This window comes from Microtus ochrogaster, chromosome 2 (genome assembly GCF_000317375.1).
Source record: "Microtus ochrogaster isolate Prairie Vole_2 chromosome 2, MicOch1.0, whole genome shotgun sequence".
Lineage (NCBI taxonomy): Eukaryota > Metazoa > Chordata > Mammalia > Rodentia > Cricetidae > Microtus > Microtus ochrogaster.
This window is the reverse complement of record NC_022010.1, coordinates 14362280-14380446: the sequence shown is the minus strand read 5'-3', so window position 1 is coordinate 14380446 and position 18167 is coordinate 14362280. Positions and strand designations below refer to the sequence as shown.

General features: G+C 46.3%; 1 protein-coding gene across 1 annotated transcript in view; it reads left to right on the top strand.

The window, feature by feature from the left end:
- The window catches only part of Wdr66 (WD repeat domain 66), a 92672-nt gene that overhangs the window by 7038 nt on the left and 67467 nt on the right, over positions 1–18167 (top strand). Inside the window, exons 4-6 of the mRNA XM_013349789.2 lie at positions 1987–2096; positions 14259–14370; positions 14643–14723. Of these exons, the coding sequence (XP_013205243.2) occupies positions 1987–2096; positions 14259–14370; positions 14643–14723 (303 nt within the window). The remainder of the gene's footprint in view (positions 1–1986; positions 2097–14258; positions 14371–14642; positions 14724–18167) is intronic.

Below are 18167 nucleotides of genomic sequence, written 5' to 3'. Positions count from 1 at the left end.
CCGCACCCCTCTGCACACCTGCACCTCTCTGCACACCCGCACCCCTCTGCACACACACACACACGCACACCCGCACCCCTCTGCACACCTGCACCCCTCTGCGCACACACACACACGCACACCCGCACAGACATGAAAGAAAAGAAAAGAAGCAAGTCTGTGAATCTAATCAGTGCCCAGTGGCAAACAATAGTTGTTTTTAACATTTCAAGAATTGGAAACATCTGGATTTTGTACATTTCTGCAAAAATAAAGCAAAACAAAACAAATGACCAAACAAAAAAACATGGCAGCATTGACCGTATCCCCAGAGGTGTGATGAGCTATGGAGGACGGGTTGCTCGGGGACGCAGGCCCACAGCCACTGAGACTCTGGGACCATGCTGGAAAGTAGGTGTTAGTATGCCCTCGTGACAGAAGAGGAAGCAGGCTCAGAGTGTGCCGGTGACCGCCCAGACTGCAGACTGCGTTAGTGTGCAGTGGTTCTAGGTCTCAGGATTTGGAAGTACTCAGGAAGCCTCCTGTTCTTCCCTTGCTTCCGCAGTGGCTCTTATTTCACCCCTTCCCTGGGTGTCCTCTACGCCTGCCCTGCCTTCCTCACCCTGCTTGCTTCCTGCATCCCTGATGGTCTGACCCCTTTCATTGTCATCATTCCCTACCCAAGTGTCCTGTTTCTGAGCATCTCCTATTCTGATGTTAACCTGGTTTTTAGTTATGTGTTGTCCTTTCATGAATGTGTGATGCTATAGGGCCTTCTGTGGTCAATGCTAAGATTCACGAAGAATTTCCCAAGCACCCCGGGGATGCAGCCTGAGGCCTTTCCTTTCTGATAAAAACAGTGAGTGAGCAAGTCCCATTGAAGCTGGATTAAGCATTAGTGTCACCATGTACAGGAATCAAGAGGGACGGTAGCTGGGATGGGCTAGCAGCTTAGATGGGTATAGCATAACTCACAAGAGCCTAGCCCTGCCAGTGCACAATGAGGGCCGATCTTGACCATCTGTTCACAGCGTAGTTGTATCCTAACCACTGCTGAGTTTCAGATTGCCTGTGGCCGTGAACAAAACTGACCTAGCCCCATCTTCATGGATTTCCCAGTCTGTGAGATAAACAGGCATTGAAGCAGGGCACATAGACAGAGGGGCACAGAGTCAGCATTCAGAGGAGATGGGGAGGTACACTAAGGAAGCCGGGATGTGAGAAACCTTCGGTTAACTAGCGGGGCCCAAGAAAGCCTGTTTCTGCCGAGACCTAAAAATGAACCAACAGGACAGTCTGGGGAAGACCCTTCCAGATGGAAGCAGCTTCCAGGGCTAAGGCCTTGCGTGTGAGGGCCAGAGAAGACTGTCAGGGTGACTGGTACAGATTAGACAGCAGGGGAGGAAAAACGGGGACCAGGTCCTACAAGAATGCTGTCATCAAGCTGGGCAGCGGTGGCGCACGCCTTTAATCCCAGCACTTGGGAGGCAGAAGCAGGGGAATCTCTGTGAGTTCAAGGCCAACCTGGACTACAGAGTGAGTTCTAGGACAGCCAGGGCTACACAAAGAAACCCGTTTTTTTTTCCGGGGGGGGGGAAGAATGTTGTCCTCTTTGAGTGTGTTTCTGGAAGATTCCTTTGTTTTTTGGGGAGATGACTGGGTGACTTACAGAGTCAATGTTCAGCGATCCGAGGTTAGTAGTGTTTGTGGGGCTCAAGGCCAGCAGGGAGTTCAGAGGTCCTGGTTGAGTTGGCCACTTAACTCCATCCCTAGAGAGGACCTAATCCTTTGGTGAGTGCAGCTCCTTCAGCTTCATGGAGGAAGAGAAAGCATGGGAACCCTGCCCCACCCCCGACCACTGACTGACCGATCAGGGAGGGCCCGTGGAAGTGACTCAGGCAGGCGAGCTTTTGGAAGCGCTCAGGGCTATGTGGACCCAGCCCTCCTTGAGGGCCACACTTGGCTCTATCCATATTGTTTCTAAAGCTGTCTTCTTCTTCTCCCTAGGGCCACCCTAATATCATCTCCTGCCTCTGTGTCAGTGAAGACAGGCGATGGATCGCCACAGCGGACAAAGGGCCAGACTGCCTCATCATTATATGGGACTCCTTCTCAGGGTAGGCCCTGTGTGGGTGGATCTTTCTCACTCCAGCTTCTGTAGATTGGCCACTGTGGCTGAGAAGGGGCTAAATAATGGTATTGCCAAGAAACTTGGTTTGCTGGTGGCCCAGAAGAGACTGGACTGAGGGAGGGTCACAGTTACCCAGCTCACGTCAGGGTGGAGCATGGCCTGGATGTCAAATCTGTCACAATCAGGAACCTTACCTCTATGACAGATACAAAAGATTTTCATTGAAGTTCCTTTTTCTTTTGATACAGGGTCCTCTGTAGCCTTTACTTACGATGAGTCCCCTCTTTCTACAGTCCAGTTTTCTGTCTCTCTGTGTATAAGTATACATAATTTTATCTTTAGTTAATTTGTATGCATGTGTGTTTAAATAGTAGGAGTTTACTTTCTCATGGGTCTAGAAGTATTAAATTAGAGCTGTCAACAGGTCTATTCCTCTGGGGCTCCGGGGGAGACTCTATCCCAGGCTGCTCCTCTTGCTTTTGCTGGATGTGGCGTCCTCGGCGTTCTTTGGCATCTGGTCTCTGCCTTCCATTCTCTCATGGCTTTTCTCTGCCTCTGTGTCTCCTCTTCTGTAGGACATGGGTCTCAGAGCCTTCCTAGCCAACTGTATCTGCAAAGGCTCAACTTCTTTTAAAAATCACTTTCTCTCTGTGTGTGTCTCTCTCTTTGTCTGTCTCTGTCTCTCTTTTTCTCTTTGTCTCTCTCTGTGTCTCTGTCTCTCTCTCTCTGTCTCTTTCTCTCTTTCTCTGTGCGTGTGTGTACACACCATGGCCTACATGTGAAGGCTGGAGGAGAACTTGCAGTGTGTTCTCTTCTGTGGGTCCAGGGGATCAAACTCAAGCACGGAGACTTGCTGACAAGTACCCTTACTGAGTCATCTCACATGCCCCAAAGACTCTGTTTCCAAATGACATTGCTCTTCTAGGATTTCCTAGAATTTGTCGACCCTGTTTGCCTTGCTCTGCCCACCCCTCAGGGCTGCTGTGCAGGTGGACCTTGCTTCAGTCCCAGAAGCAGAGAAGGGCTCTAGGCTCCAGCAGGACGGAAGGCCCTGGCTTGTTTGGGGGCGTTGGTAACAATTGAGTCAAGATGAATAAGACAGTTAAGCAGGGCTTCTGTATAAGTCCTTGAGTGGGGTACACAGGGCTGCAGTCTGTCAGCTGAGCAGCGACCCTGCCCCCTTTAGGTCCTGCTACTCAGTCACCTGAAGTGACTCGTACTGATAGCCAGCACTGTACTTCCCGAGGTTGCTTCCTCCAGCTTCTTGTCAGGTTCTCATTCTGGGCGTCCCATAAACGTGAGCAGTGATGAGAGGCTGCCATGTTGTTCTCGGGACAAGAGACAGTTGTCACCACAACCCTGTGGGGAGGCTGCGCTATTCCCAGGCATCTCTTGCTAAAATGACTGAAGTCCTGTGGTATCTACCTCGCAGATAGCTTCTTTGTCTGTCCCCGCATGCTAGACTGTTCCTAGCTAACTCCTCAGGTTCATTCTGGGACTAATCATCTGTTGAAATGGTTTATTTTTAAATTTTATTTTGAAGGTGTCACTCTGTAGACCGGGCTGGCCTGGAACTCACAGAGGTCCGCCTGCTCTGCCTCCCAAGTGCAGGATTACAGACCCTGCATGGCTTTATTATTTTTATTGTAGTAAAATATAGACAACTTAGAAGTCACCATGTTAACCATTTTGTTTATTTTTTACATTTATTTATTTATTTGTGTGTGTGTGTCCGTCTGTCCGTCCAGGCCACAGCACATGTGGGGTTCATAGATAAGAGTGGGAGATGGTTCTCCCCTTCTGTGTGGGTTCTGAGGGGGCTGAACTCAGACTATCAAGCTTGCCAGCAGGTGTCTGTTCCCACCGAGCCATCTCACCAGCCCTATTTTATTTTTATTATTTATTTTTGGGTTGTTCTGAGACAGGGTTTTACTATAGAATCCAGTCTGTCCTTGAACTCACGCTCCTTCTGCATACTGGGGTCCTGAGTGTACACCGCCATACCCAGCAGCCATTCTTAAATATATAATCCAGTGATATTAGTTACACCACAGCGAGCTGCTTCCAGATGGATATTGGCATCACTGCAGGTAGCAACTGTGTCCTGAGCAGCTCCCACCTGATACACCTCCCTTCACAGATGTGTGTATGTCAGACTTCCGGGAATGGAGTCATGCGGCATGTGGGCTTTGTGCGTCTCTCGTGGGCATAGCATCATTAAAGCAAATTCCTGTTATAGCACTCCAGTCTTTTTGGTTAGAAAATATATGTAGAGCCTTGAGCAATGGCTCAGTGGTTTCTTAAGCATGGAGTGTCCTTCTGGAGGACCCAGGCTCAATCCTCATCCACATGACAGCTCACAACCACCTATAATTCCATTCCTGGGGAGTCCTGTGCCCTTTTCTGGCCTCTGGGGACACTGCACACACATAGTGCACAGACATATATACCAGTAAAATACTCATAGACAAACACACAAATAAGTAATTAAATATTAATTTTATGTATGTGCATAAGAAGTCATAAGAGGGGTTCTGATCCCCTGGAAATGGAGATACAGATGCTTGCGAGCTGCCGTGCGGGTGCTGGGAGCCAAGCCCAGCTCTTCTACAAGAGAAGAGCAGCCAGCGTGTTGACTGCTAGCTGACTTGCCAGCCTTGTGCTTCCTTTCGAATTCCATTGGCCACAGTGCAACAGGAGTGAGGCGTGACTCATCACTGAAGACATTTGTCACAGTTTTAATGAAAAACTAAATGAATTATTTGAGCTGAAAATTGAAGTCTGCATTGGCCATCATCACCAGCCACGGGGCTTTTTCCATTGATAACCAGTCTCCTGCACTTCCTTCTAGAACATCTGCTAGATTTAAACACACACAGAGGCCTTCATCATGTGGTTTTTCTGCACAAGATTTTGTACTGTCGTTTCCCAAGAATAAACCTGATTGTGTAGCTGCCTGTCTGGAAGCTGCCATGACCCTGGCTTACAGAGAACACATACGCCCCTCACATCAGAGCCACGAAGGCTCTTTCCTCAGATAGGGAGCTGTCCCCACTTGCATGTCCGAGGTCCCTGTAGGCTGTGTGGCGCCCCACATTTTCCTTCTGCAGAGGCCCTGTTACAGCCACTGCGAACAGTCCCCTGTGTTACAGCAGTGTCAGCTGGCTGGGACAAAGTCCGTGCTCCACTGAAGGACACTGGTTCTCTGTCATTCGAGAAGCTTCAGCTACCTGAAATGCAGCCCTAAGCGTTCACATGGCAGGGAAAGGCAGCGCAGAGGTCACCGTGGGAGAGTGGTCTCAGCCCTGGAGAGGTGTCAGATTAAACACAGAGAAGACTGATCACTTAGCTCTGTAGTATTAATGTGTGTATGACCCAAAAAGCTTGCTCAGAATTTCCGGGCTGTATAAAGTTTAAGAGAACTTGATGGATCAGGGTCTCTAGCAGATTAGATTTGTGATTTTAATTGAAATGTGTTGCTAATTTAGGCTTCCAACCATAAATGAATCATTTTAGCTTTATAAACAGTGTTAGAAATACTTATGAAAACTTAAGATTTACCATATTTATAGATACTTTTATTAGATTTATAGGAATTACTCCAGTATTGGTAAGAAATTTGTTTCTTACTTAGACCACAAAAAAACCTTTTTTTTTTTGCTATTTTTAGTTTTATTTTATTTTTTTTAATTTATTTATTTATTAAGGATTTCTGCCTCCTCCCCGCCACCGCCTCCCATTTCCCTCCCCCTCCCCCGATCAAGTCCCTCTCCCTCATCTGCTTGAAGAGCAATCAGGGTTCCCTGACCTGTGGGAAGTCCAAGGACCGCCCACCTCCATCCAGGTTTAGTAAGTTGAGCATCCAAACTGCCTAGGCTCCCCCAAAGCCAGTATGTGCAGTAGGATCAAAAACCCATTGCCATTGTTCTTGAGTTCTCAGTAGTCCTCATTGTCTGCTATGTAAGTCCGGTTTTATCCCATGCTTTTTCAGACCCAGGCTAGCTGGTCTTGGTGAATTCCCGAAAGATCATCCCCATTGTCTCAGTGTGTGGGTGTACCCCTCGCGGTCCTGAGTTCCTTGCTCGTGCTCCCCCTCCTTCTGCTCCTGATTTGGACCTTGAGATTTCTGTCCGGTGCTCCAATGTGGGTCTCTGTCTCCTTTCATCGCCTGATGAAGGTTAATATTCAGGAGGATGCCTATATGTTTGTCTTTGGATTCACCTTCTAATTTAGCTTCTCTAGGATCGTGAATTATAAGCTCACTGTCCTTTATTTATGGCTAGAAACCAAATATGAGTGAGTACATCCCATGTTCCTCTTTTTGGGTCTGGCTTACCTCACTCAGGATAGTGTTTTCTATTTCCATCCATTTGCACGCAAACTTCAAGAATTCCTTGCTTTTTATTGCTGAGTAATACTCTAATATGTATATATTCCATCCTTTCTTCATCCATTCTTCCATTGAAGAGCATCTAGGTTGTTTCCAGGTTCTGGCTATTACAAACAATGCTGCTATGAACATAGTAGAGCATATACTTTTGTTGTATGATAGGGTACCACAAAAAATCTTAACCATAAAACTGAATATATTATATTTCCACACGCATCTTAATTTTTTAAAGGTTAATAGCCAGATTTGTGTAGCCGTACATTAATCAAAGCCACACAAAGGTGACTGCAAACAATATGCTCCGTTTATAAAGCAAGCAGGGTCTGTTTTGAGTCAGTAGCCTCCTAGGTAGTCTAGGGCGATGTGGAATTCACTGTGCAGCCCAGACTGGCCTGATGTCCCAGCCTCCAACTGCTGGGCTCACCGATGTTTACCGCCACACCCAGCTAACCTTTTGCTATGGTCATAGCTGCAGTAGTAGGGACTGCGTCTGGGGTCACATACATGCTCTGTGGGTTCTCCATCACAGAACTGTATCCCTAGCCCTGAGTAAGACTTTTAAGTTGAACAAAAACCTTAAGGAAAAATAATGTTTTCTTTAAGTTGTCACTTTAATAAAGAGAATATTAATTCTAAGACCAGAAAAAGACTCTGGATAATCTTTTGTAGGCAGACTTTCTCTGTCCCACCAGCTGCTTCCCAAATAACCTACGCAGAGACTAATTATTAACTATAAATGCTCAGCTGATAGCTTAGGCTTGTTGCTAACTCTTACATCTGAAATTAACCCGTATTTCTTATCTACACTCTACCATGTGGTAGTACCTTTTCTCAGTATGGCATGTTCATCTCCTTCTTCCTCTGCACCTGGCTGCTGACTCCGCCAGCCCTGAAAATCCTGCCTAGCTATTGACTGTTCAGGTTTTTATTGAGTCAATCTGAGTGACAAACCTTCACAGTGTACAAAGGGATTATACCACAGCACCAAGTGGGGCTACAACAGTGCTCTGATCTAGCTGGGAGCCCATGTCATAAACAAGAAAGCAGTGGTGGGTCTTGCCATGAAGGCGACTGTCCACAGAGGCTTCCAAGAAGAGACACTGCTAATGATGTCCCTTCTGTTGATAGAGTTTTGCAGACATCTGATGTGCAATGTCCTTCTGTATATGTGTTGCTTTTATTGGCTAATGAATAAAGATGCTTTGGCCTATAGCAGGGCAGAATATAGCCAGGCTGGAAATGTATATATATATTTAGAAAGAGAGAGAGAGAGAGAGAGAGAGAGAGAGAGAGAGAGAGAGAGAGAGAGAATACGCAGAGTCAGAGAGATGCCATGTAGTTGCCAAAGGAGAAAAATGCTAGAACCTTACCCAGTAAGCCACAGTTTCGTCGTGATACACAAAATAATAGAAATGGGCTAAATAGCTAGAAATATGAATGAACCATTAACCAAACAGTTTTGGAATTAATATAGCTTCTGCGTGATTATTGGGGTCTTGGCAGTGGGAAACAAACGAGCAGCCTCCATTTACAGATGGTGCCAACATGGGCCAACTACTGAGAGAGCTTGGGAAGGAATTCTAGACACAAAAGAACAGTGTTAAGCATGGCTTCTTGGTAGCAGTATTTTCTCAGGTGAGCTCTGATTGCTGGCAGCAGGCAGAGGCGTGATTCCTTTAAGAGAAGGCTTCCTGACTCAGCATTAGTGGCAAAAACTGCATGACTTCTTTAAGAGACAGCTTCCTGGTTCATGCTGGGAGCACAAACTCTGGCTCTTTTGGGAGGTCCTGAAATGGGGTTTGTGAGCAGCATGCTACTAGTTGCTTAATGGTGACATCGACCTGCTGCATCCCTGGGGCTGGAGTGGAGAGCATGGCTTGCAGAGGTGGGGAACATACCTCCATCGTGTTGGACCGAACACAACCAACAACCAAGCAGCCTTGGTCCCAGACACATCCGCTTAGCAGGAAAAAAAAGGCACTTCTAGTCAGAAAATGATTACAGATACACAATAAAGACAGATTCAGATGAAAATACTCTAAACAAGACACAGTGTGTAAAAAAATGTACATAGGCTTGGGAGAGAGAAGAAAAAGAGTATAGACAGTTATATAAAGAAATGGTTTTAAAAATGAAAGTCTTTGATGAGACAATAAAAGTAATATAAAAGAGTGTAGACAGTCATAGATTAAAGGATTAAAAAAATAAGCCACATAAAGATGAAATATACATAGAGAGTCTGGATTATATATATTATTGTGTTTTCTTTAATTCTTTTGACTGCAGAGAGATATTTGATTCTGGGGGATGCTAAGCTAAACCAACATATATGTTTTAAATGTATCTTGACTTCAAAATTTGAGTCTAACTTTGGAAAAGAAGTTCTACTTTTGTTTCCACAGAGGATGGGAACTTGTGGAATCCTTCTAGACTAATGTGATTTGACGTACCAAGACCCCTGAAAGGTCACTGTGAACACCTCCCCCCCCCCAATACTTGGTCCAACAAACAGCAGGAAGCAGCTTGGAGAAAACAATGCCCAAATTCCCAAAATGATTGTTTATAAATGTTTGTTTTCATTTAAAGAGGGATGTGATATAGAGATGGATACTTTGCATTGGTATGGATCTTGGTCTATTGATACAAATTTAAGGTTGATTTTGTTATACTGTGTATATATATTTCTGCTCTTGTTTAAGGTATTGTGTTTGTGAAGCTCATTTAAAAATGTAATATATAGTTAAGAAATACAGATTAATCAGATAATATCAAAATCAAATTTTTAATTATATTAGTTATGTTTTCTAGGTATACAAAGATATATTTCAACTAAATAGATAATCTTCAACATTTCAAAGACCTGCTGAATATGGCATTTAAAATATTTTTAAGAACTTAGACTTTTTGGCCGGGCGGTGGTGGCGCATGCCTTTAATCCCAGCACTCGGGAGGCAGAGACAGGCGGATCTCTGTGAGTTCGAGACCAGTCTGGTCTACAGAGCTAGTTCCAGGACAGGCTCCAAAGCCACAGAGAAACCCTGTCTCAAAAACCAAAAAAAAAAAACAAAAAAACAAAAAAACAAAAAAACAAAAAAACAAGAACTTAGACTTTTTTTGACAGTGAGACATGTCTGCTTCTGGCAGTACCAATCTACTTCAAAAGAATGATGGGCATCAAAGAGGCTCCCTATGGAGTTTGCTAGCCATTTGGGAAAGAAATTGCTCTTGCCTGAACAGCTTGATGGTATGCTGTATGAACTGGACATACAAAAAAGTGACTGTTGAACTTTTCAAAAGATGGAATAGTCCTTCAGGGTTCCTGCTTCACAGAAGAAGCTGCCAGACATTCTGCAGGACACAGAAGAAAGTGACTGACAAACTGTCAATATAGACAGAACAGATATTTAAATTTCCTGCTTCACTGAAATGTCTGCCAGATATTATGGGCCTGTAGGCTAAAGATTGGATGCCCCAACATTACAAAAGAACTTTGTGTGACTGTCCAGGTCGTGAGATGTCTCTGTCAATTCTAGAGTTTTGGAAGTTGCTTACAATGTACTTCTTTTTTAAAATTAATTAATTAATTTATTATGTATACAATATCCTGTCTGCATGTGTGCCTGCAGGCCAGAAGAGGGCACCAGATCTCATTACAGATGGTTGTGAGCCACCATGTGGTGGCTGGGAATTGAACTCAGAACCTTTGGAAGAGCAGGCAATGCTCTTAACCGCTGAGCCATCTCTCTAGCCCCTACAATGTACTTCTTATTTACTTAGGTAATATATCCTTCTGGAGTCTTTGAAGAGTGGAAGAATAGATAGTTATAGTTTGTCTTAGTTATGATAAAAGATAAATTAGATATGAAACTTTAGATTCACAAAGATAGGGTAGATGATAGAGTAGTTTTCTTAATTTGTCTAATGTAAATGGACTAAATATTGTAACTATAATTCTTGCTTGATAACTGTTTTGTATATGTCATTTTACTATGTTAAAGTTAAAACCTTCCTTTTTATTTAGACAGAAAAGGGGAGATGATGTGGGATATCCTTCTGTATATGTGTTGCTTTTATTGGCTAATGAATAAAGCTGCTTTGGCCTATGGCAGGGCAGAATATAGCCAGGCTGGAAGAGATATATATAGAGAGAGTAGGCAGAGTCAGCGAGATACCATATAGCTGCCGAAGGAGAAAGACAGACGCTGGAACTTGACCTGGTAAGCCTTGTCACGATACACAGAATAATAGAAATGGATTAATTTAAGATGTAAGACTAGCTAGAAATATACATGAACCATTGGCCAAACAGTGTTGGAATTAATATAGTTTCTGTGTGATTATTTGGATCTGGGTGGCCAGGAAATGAATGAGCAGCCTTCATTTATAGATAGCCTCTTGCTTGGGTCAGTTTTCCCTCAGGGTCTGATGTGGGAATGATTTCTTATTAATAAGAAACTGCCTAGGCCCATTTCATAGGCCAACCCTTAGGTAGGCGGAGAAAACAGAACAGGATGCTGGGAGAAAGTTGTTGAGTCAGTGAGTCGCCATGATTCTCCTGCTCCAGGCAGATGCAGGTTAAGATCATTCCTGGTAAGCCAGCTTGTGGGCCACACAGAATAATAGAAATGGGTTAGATCAATATGTAAGAGCTAGCCAATAAGAGGCTGGAACTAATGGGTCAGGCAGTGTTTAAAAGAATACAGTTTCCGTGTAATTATTTCGGGGCATAAGCTAAGCTAGCCATGTGGGCGGCCGGGTGCGGGGGACGCAGCCCCGCCGCTCTTATTTCAACAAGGGTCAAGTTGGATGTTCTGTTGCTTGCAAGGGATAAGACCCATTCTCCCACAGTGACCTCTGCGCTGCCTTTCCCTGCCATGTGAACGCTTAGGGCTACATTTCAGGTAGATGAAGCTTCTCGAATGACAGAGAACCAGTGTCCTTCAGTGGAGCATGGACTTTGTCCCGGCCTGCTGACACTGCTGTGACACAGGGGACTGTTCGCAGTGGCTGTAACAGGGCCTCTGCAGAAGGAAAATGTGGGGCGCCACACAGCCCACTGTCTTGCTGCCTCTGGATCCCCTCCCCCCAGGTTAAGTCTGCGGCCTCCCAATCCCACACACTTGCTCCCGTTGTGTCTGGCATTCATGGGTTCCCATTGGCGTTTACACGTCACCTCACTGAATTCTGTGTGTGTCAAGGCTGGGAAGGAACTGCGCTGTTGTGACGTCTTGGCAGAGACACAGCATAGGAGTGTGGAAGTGAAAACAGGAAAATGTCTCCTCACTTATACCCTTCTCCAAGCCAGGACCGTGTTGTGTAGTTGGGAACCTCTTCAGGGGTTTACAAGGCTGAAGGAGAATTCATGCCCACACGACAGAGCAGTCTGTGTTTGCCTGTTCTCACTTGGATTGTTTTTTTCCCCCCACATGTTTTGGTTACTTATTCAGCTCAAACCTCATTTAAAAAATATTTTAATTGTGGTCTGGAGAGATGGCTCAGTGGGTACGAGCCCTGCTGTTCCAGAGGTCTCGGGTTGATTCCTGGCACACTCACGGTGGCTCACAGCTGTCTGTAGCTACAGTTCCAGGGAATCCAACGCCCTGTTTTGGCCTCCGTGGGTGTCAGGCTCACATGTTGTACACAGATATGCTTGTAGGCAAAACAGCAATACACATAAAAACAAAAAAAATAATTAAAGGAGAATGTTTTAATCCTGTCTCTTAGCAATTGCATTTTAAAACATTTTTATCAATCCATTTACTGAGGAGGCACAGGTGTGCCATGTCTCAAGCGTGGAGGTCAGAGGTCTTGTGGGTTCTCTACTTCTGCCGTGCAAGTCCCTGGGATCAAACTGAGGTCATCTGGTTTGATGGTCAGCATCCTCACCCCCCCCCCTCGAGTCTGTTGGGAGGCAGAGCATGGTGCCCCGGAAGACAGAGAGCACTGGAACACAGCAGCTTACCTCACGCTACGCTAGCCAGGAAGCACACAGGAAGGGGCTGGGACACGACCCTAGTGACTACTTCCTGAAACAAGGCCACTTCCTAGTCTCTCTCACCCTGTGTGTGTGTGTTGGGAGGGGGGTTCATATGTTAGTGGCCAAAGATTGACTTTGGGGGGCTATCGTCTATTACTCTTCTATTCACTGACACAGGGTCTCAGTTGAACCCAGAGTTTGCCAATTTGACTAGTTTAGCGAGCCAACTTGTTCTGGGATCCTTGTCTCTTCTTTCCCAGCCCTGGATTAACAGGTGGGCCACCACACCCACCCAGTGTTTATGTGCACGTTCCAGAGAGCAGGACTCTGGTCTTCCTGCTCGCAATGGAAGTGGTCAAGCGCTGAGCCATCTCCCCAGTACGACATTCCAGTTTCTACCATCAGCCCTCATGCTATGAATCGCTCTAGGGATTAATCCATTATGAGCATAAAGCCTTCAGGATTCAGTCTCTGCCCCAAAGTCTATCAGCTGACAGCCAGGGCTCTGTGGACACTGCAGATTCAAACCTTACAGCATCCTTCCTGTCAGACAAAAGGGCCCTGCATCGAATCAGCACCGGGAACAAGCGACTGAGGGCCAGAATGCTCCTGAAGAGAGAACAGAGCACACGTACCCCATTGCTGCAGTTAGGCCTGTTCTTACTGTTGAGGAAAGTTCGAGCAGTGTACAACTGGGCCCTGGAAAGCACACAGTGAGGGTTGGCATTCTGTCACAGTGTTACACAGTTGTCACCTGTACCTTGTTCCAAAGCAGTCTAACCATCCCCATTCCCTGGGAGCATTGACTTCTCCCCCCCCCCCCACCCGGGCAGTTGCCAGTCTGTTTCCTCTCTGTGGGCGCGTGCATGTGAGCTTTGGTGTCTGGCTTCCTGCACTAGAGTCACGTTCTCAGGGTGTGTCTGTGCTGTGGCAGGTGTCAGTGCGTCTTTTCTCCTTGCCGAAGAATGCATAATGACGATGCTTCGCTCATACGTTAGTAATGAACAAAAATGAATCAATTCAGCTGTGCCTACTAGCTCATAGCTGTAATCCCAGCACTCAAGAGGATCATAATTTTGAGGCCAGCCTGGGCTACAGAGCAAGCCCCTGTCTAAAAAGCGAGATGACCTAGCCTTTAAGAGGCTGGCTGCTCATGCAGAGTTCAGTTCTTAGCATCCATGTCTGGCAAGTCAGCTGCTTGTAACTCCAGCTTCATGCGATCCAATGCCTTTTCTGGCTTCCACAAGCCATTCATGTACATATATCTGTACACACATACACATAATTTTAAAAATAAAATAAATATTTAAAAAAGAATAAATTGCCGGGTGGTGGTGGCACTCAGGTATACAGAGGAATTCCAGGAATACACAGAGGAACTCTGTCTCAAAAAACAAAACAATACAAGGACTGGAGAGATGGTTCAGTTCAGAGGTTAAGAGCATTTATTGCTCTTCTAGAGGTCCTGAGTTCAATTCTCAGCAACCACATGGTAGCTCACAATCATCTATAATGGGATCTGATGCCTTCTTCTGGCCTGCAGGCAAACATGTAGATAGAACACTGTATACATAATAAATAAAATAAATATTAAAAATATATGTAAATAAAATCAAATTATTTGGACACAAATGTTAAGTAGACACGAACATTCCTTTGCCTAGAGAGATCATACTTCGTTATGTTTGTGGAAGCTTTGGGCTGAGTTCAGCCCTGTCACAGCCTTGCTGGGAAGCCAGGCATCCCTCGGCAAGGGCCGCCCCCTCTGTCCTGTTTTTCAGAATCCCAGTGCACACCATATTTGACAGCTGTCCAGAAGGTAATGGCATAAGGTCAATAGCCATCACCCGTGACGCCAAGCTTCTGGCTACCATCTCTGATGCCGAAATCCAGGTAACGTGGCCTTTGGGTGGACGTCTCTGAGCTGGCCAACACTGCCAGATGTCTTTGCAGCCACCTCCACACAGGCCACCAGGGGTGTGTGTGTAGTGTGTGTGTTTCTAGGCTAAGCAGGCTTCACAGTGCGGAGTGGTGGGGGGGGCATGCTTAGGACTTGACTGTTCCTTTGCTCAGTTACCGAGGCCTCAGGTAGGGTTTCCATAGCTGTAGGCTTCTCCTTGCACCCCCAGCGGCCTCAGAAGTCTCTCGCTGTGCTTTCCTTGCAGAAAGTGTGCATCTGGAAGTGGACCTTGGCAGTGGAGACGCCCGCATGCACCCTTGAGCTTCCCAAAGAGTATGGTTTCCAGGTGCGTTGAGTTTGACCCTGTGAATGCTGGCCTGTGCTTACACCGAGGCTGCTCCGTGGGGGCTCTTTGTTAGTGGGGTTTCCTCCTGGAGCAGGAGGGCTTTGAATGACACTTTCCTAGCCTAGACCTCATTTTATCCTTCCTAATAATAGCTAATATGTTTGACACACTTGCCTCGTCCTAGATTCTGCTCAGTTCTTGCCTTATCTCCCATAATCTACACAAACATGCCAGTGAAGTTACTGCTGCCTATGGACTACCGCCATCAGTTATTGAATACTCTATCTAAAGCCACCCGCCAGCAGCCTGCCTTATTCAGGGGCAGGTGCTCTGCTGTTTCAGACCTTGCAGAGAGTTGTTGAGATAAACGGATGGATGCATTGTTTTTTTTGTTTTTTTTATATTTATTTATTATGTATACAATATTCTGTCTGTGTATATGCTTGAAGGCCAGAAGAGGGCACCAGACCCCATTACAGATGATTGTGAGCCACCATGTGGTTGCTGGGAATTGAACTCAGGACCTTTGGAAGAGCAGGCAGTGCTCTTAACCACTGAGCCATCTCTCCAGCCCCAAGGATGGATACATTGTTGTCAGCTCGGCTAAGAAGGCCTGTCTAGGATGCCCTGAGCGCTGACGTCAGGCCTCTGTGCCCCACGTCAGGGCTCTCTGCTTCTCATGTTCTCAATCTTCCTGGTTTAGAGGGGACTGGCTTAGTGCTACCTGGGTCACGCATCCGAAACCCAGAGTGTTGAGGAACTAACTCAGCAAGGCTCAGGTCTTCATGCAGTCACATGTCCAGCTGCCCCATTTCTCCTAGCCTGTCAATCACTCAGGAAAATAAATGCTTCTATTTTTAAAATTTGCACTGATCCAACAGCCAGCCACATGTGACTATTTAGGCATGGGGTGTGTGTATGGGTGTGCATGTGTGTGTGTGACATGTGCATGTGTGTGAAGTGTGCATGCGTGTGCATGTGTGTGTGAAGTGTGCATGTGTGTGAAGTGTGCATGTGTGTGTGTGAAGTGTGCATGTGTGTGTAAAGTGTGCATGTGTGTGTGTGAAGTGTGTATGTGTGTGTGCATCTGTGGAGGCCGTTAGGATTTATGTCTGGGATTATCCTTCATTACTCCTCTACCTTACTCACTGGGCCACGGTCCCTCAATCAAACCCAGAGCCAACTGATAAGATTAGTCCTGCTAGCAAGCTATCTGGGAATTCCCCCATCTCTGCCTTCTGAGGCTGGGATCACACAAGCAGGCCATCACGCTCACTCCACATTTACATAGGTTCTGGAGATCCCAGCTTCTGTCCTTGGGCTGTGTGGCAAGCACCTTTAACTGCAGACCTCTCCCTAGGTGCAACGTTTAGTTTTTGTTAATTGATGCCAGCCTAGGCATACCTGGGCAGTTGCCTCCATCACACTGGCCTATGGGAAAGTGAGGCATTTTCTTCATTGCCAACTAATGTGGGTGGGCTCAGCCCGCTGTGGGCAGTGCCATCCGTGGACAGGTGTGCCTGGGCTGTACCGAAAGCAGGCTATGAAGGCCACGAAGAACAAGCCAGTGACCAGCAATACCCTGGAGCCTCTGGGTCCTGCCTGTGTCCTCCTCCCACCCGACCCCCTTCACTCCCAGCCCTCCCCCACCCCCACTTCCCTCAGTCAAACCCTCCCCTCTCCCAGTTGCTTTTGGTCACTGTTGTATCACAGCAACGGAGAGCAGACTAGGACACCAGTCTCAGGCTTGGCATCTTTGAGACAGGTGCTGCCTATGTCCCCAGGTAGCCTTGAACACAAAGTGGCTTTGGGGCTTGGCCTCCACAGTGTGGATAGCAGGTGTGTGCTGCCACAGTTGGCTTCAGGTTTTTCAGTTTGTTTCAGTGCAAAATGCCTTTAGGACTTTCCCCGCTGAGTCTGTAGATCACTTTGTGAAGTATTGTCATCTTAATTATATTGTTTTCCAATGCACAGCACACCAGGTGTCCCACTGTTTGTTTATGCCGTCTTCAGTTCTTTTTTGGGCAGTGCTTTGCAGTTTCGAGCGTACAAATCTTTTCGCCTCCTGAGTTAAATTTATTCCTCCATATATATATATATCCCCCCCCTCTCTTTCTGGTGCTTTTACAAGTGGAATCGCTTCCCTAATTCCCCTTTTCAGGTTGTTCACAGCTGCTGGGTAAAAACACAGCTGGATTCTGCCTCTTAGTTTTGTGTCCTGCAACTTTGCCAAATGCACTATTTAAATTTAAATTGATTGCAGTGAAATCAAATGATGGGTGGTTCTCCGGCTTTACTGGCCACATTTAAAGTTCTCTCCAGCCGCGTGGGTCCTGTAGGCTACAGAATTTGATACATTCCACAACAGAGATCTCAGGCTGGTCAGGGGCTGCTGCCATTCCTACCTTCCCCACAGCCATTCCCACAGCTGGCGTTCTGAGAGGATGGGGACCATGAGGGTCAAACACTGGCCTGTCCTCACTCCCACGCGTGTTCTGTCCCTTTAACTGCCCCATGAAAGGCTAGCTCACAAGACCTCTCGGTCTCCTCTGGCTATCTTCCCCTGGGGCCTCCACTCTGCCTCTCCTTAACCCGGAACCAGCACAGGGCAGATTACATCACTAGTCTCCAGCCAGCTCCTGTGGGCCCCGTATCTCCTTCTAACTTTTCCCCTTGGTCCTTGTCTTAGGGTTTTGTGTTTGTTTGTTTGTTTGTTTTGTTGCTGTGAAGTGACACCATGACCACGGAAACTCTTGCAAAGAAAACATTTAATTGAGATTGTGGCTTACAGTTTCAGAGGTGCAGTCCATTATCATCATGACAGTGAGCATGGTGGTGTGCAGACACACATGATGCTAGCTACATCTTGACCAGAAGACAACAGGAAGTTGACTGTCAGTCATGCTGAGGGAAGCTTGAGCAAAAGAGATCTCAAAGCCTGCCCTCATGGTGATGCACTTCCTCCAACAAGGCCACACCTCCTAATAGTGCCACACCCTTTAGGGTCCTTTTATTTCAAACCACCATGCTCTTTTTCACATAAAATATCTAGAAGGGAGCTAGTAAAATGGCTGGGTAGGTAAAAGCAAACCTGAGGGCCTGAATTGAACCCCTGGAACAGAGGGATCGATCCAACTCCTGAATGTAGTCTTCGGACTTCATTGTAAGGGCCTGCAGTCACACACATAATGCATAATATACATTTTTAAAAAACCTTCTAGAAGATCTCGCTACTTCTTTCCTCTATTTTGAATCTCACCTTCATACTCCTTCCTTCCTTCCTTCCTTCCTTCTTTCCTTCCTTCTTTCCTTCCCTCCTTCCTTCCCTCCTTCCTTCCTTCTTTCCTTCCTTCCTTCCCTCCTTCCTTCCCTCCCTCCCTCCCTCCTTCCTTCCTTCCTTCCTTCCTTCCTTCCTTCCTTCCTTCCTTCCTTCTTTCCTTCCTT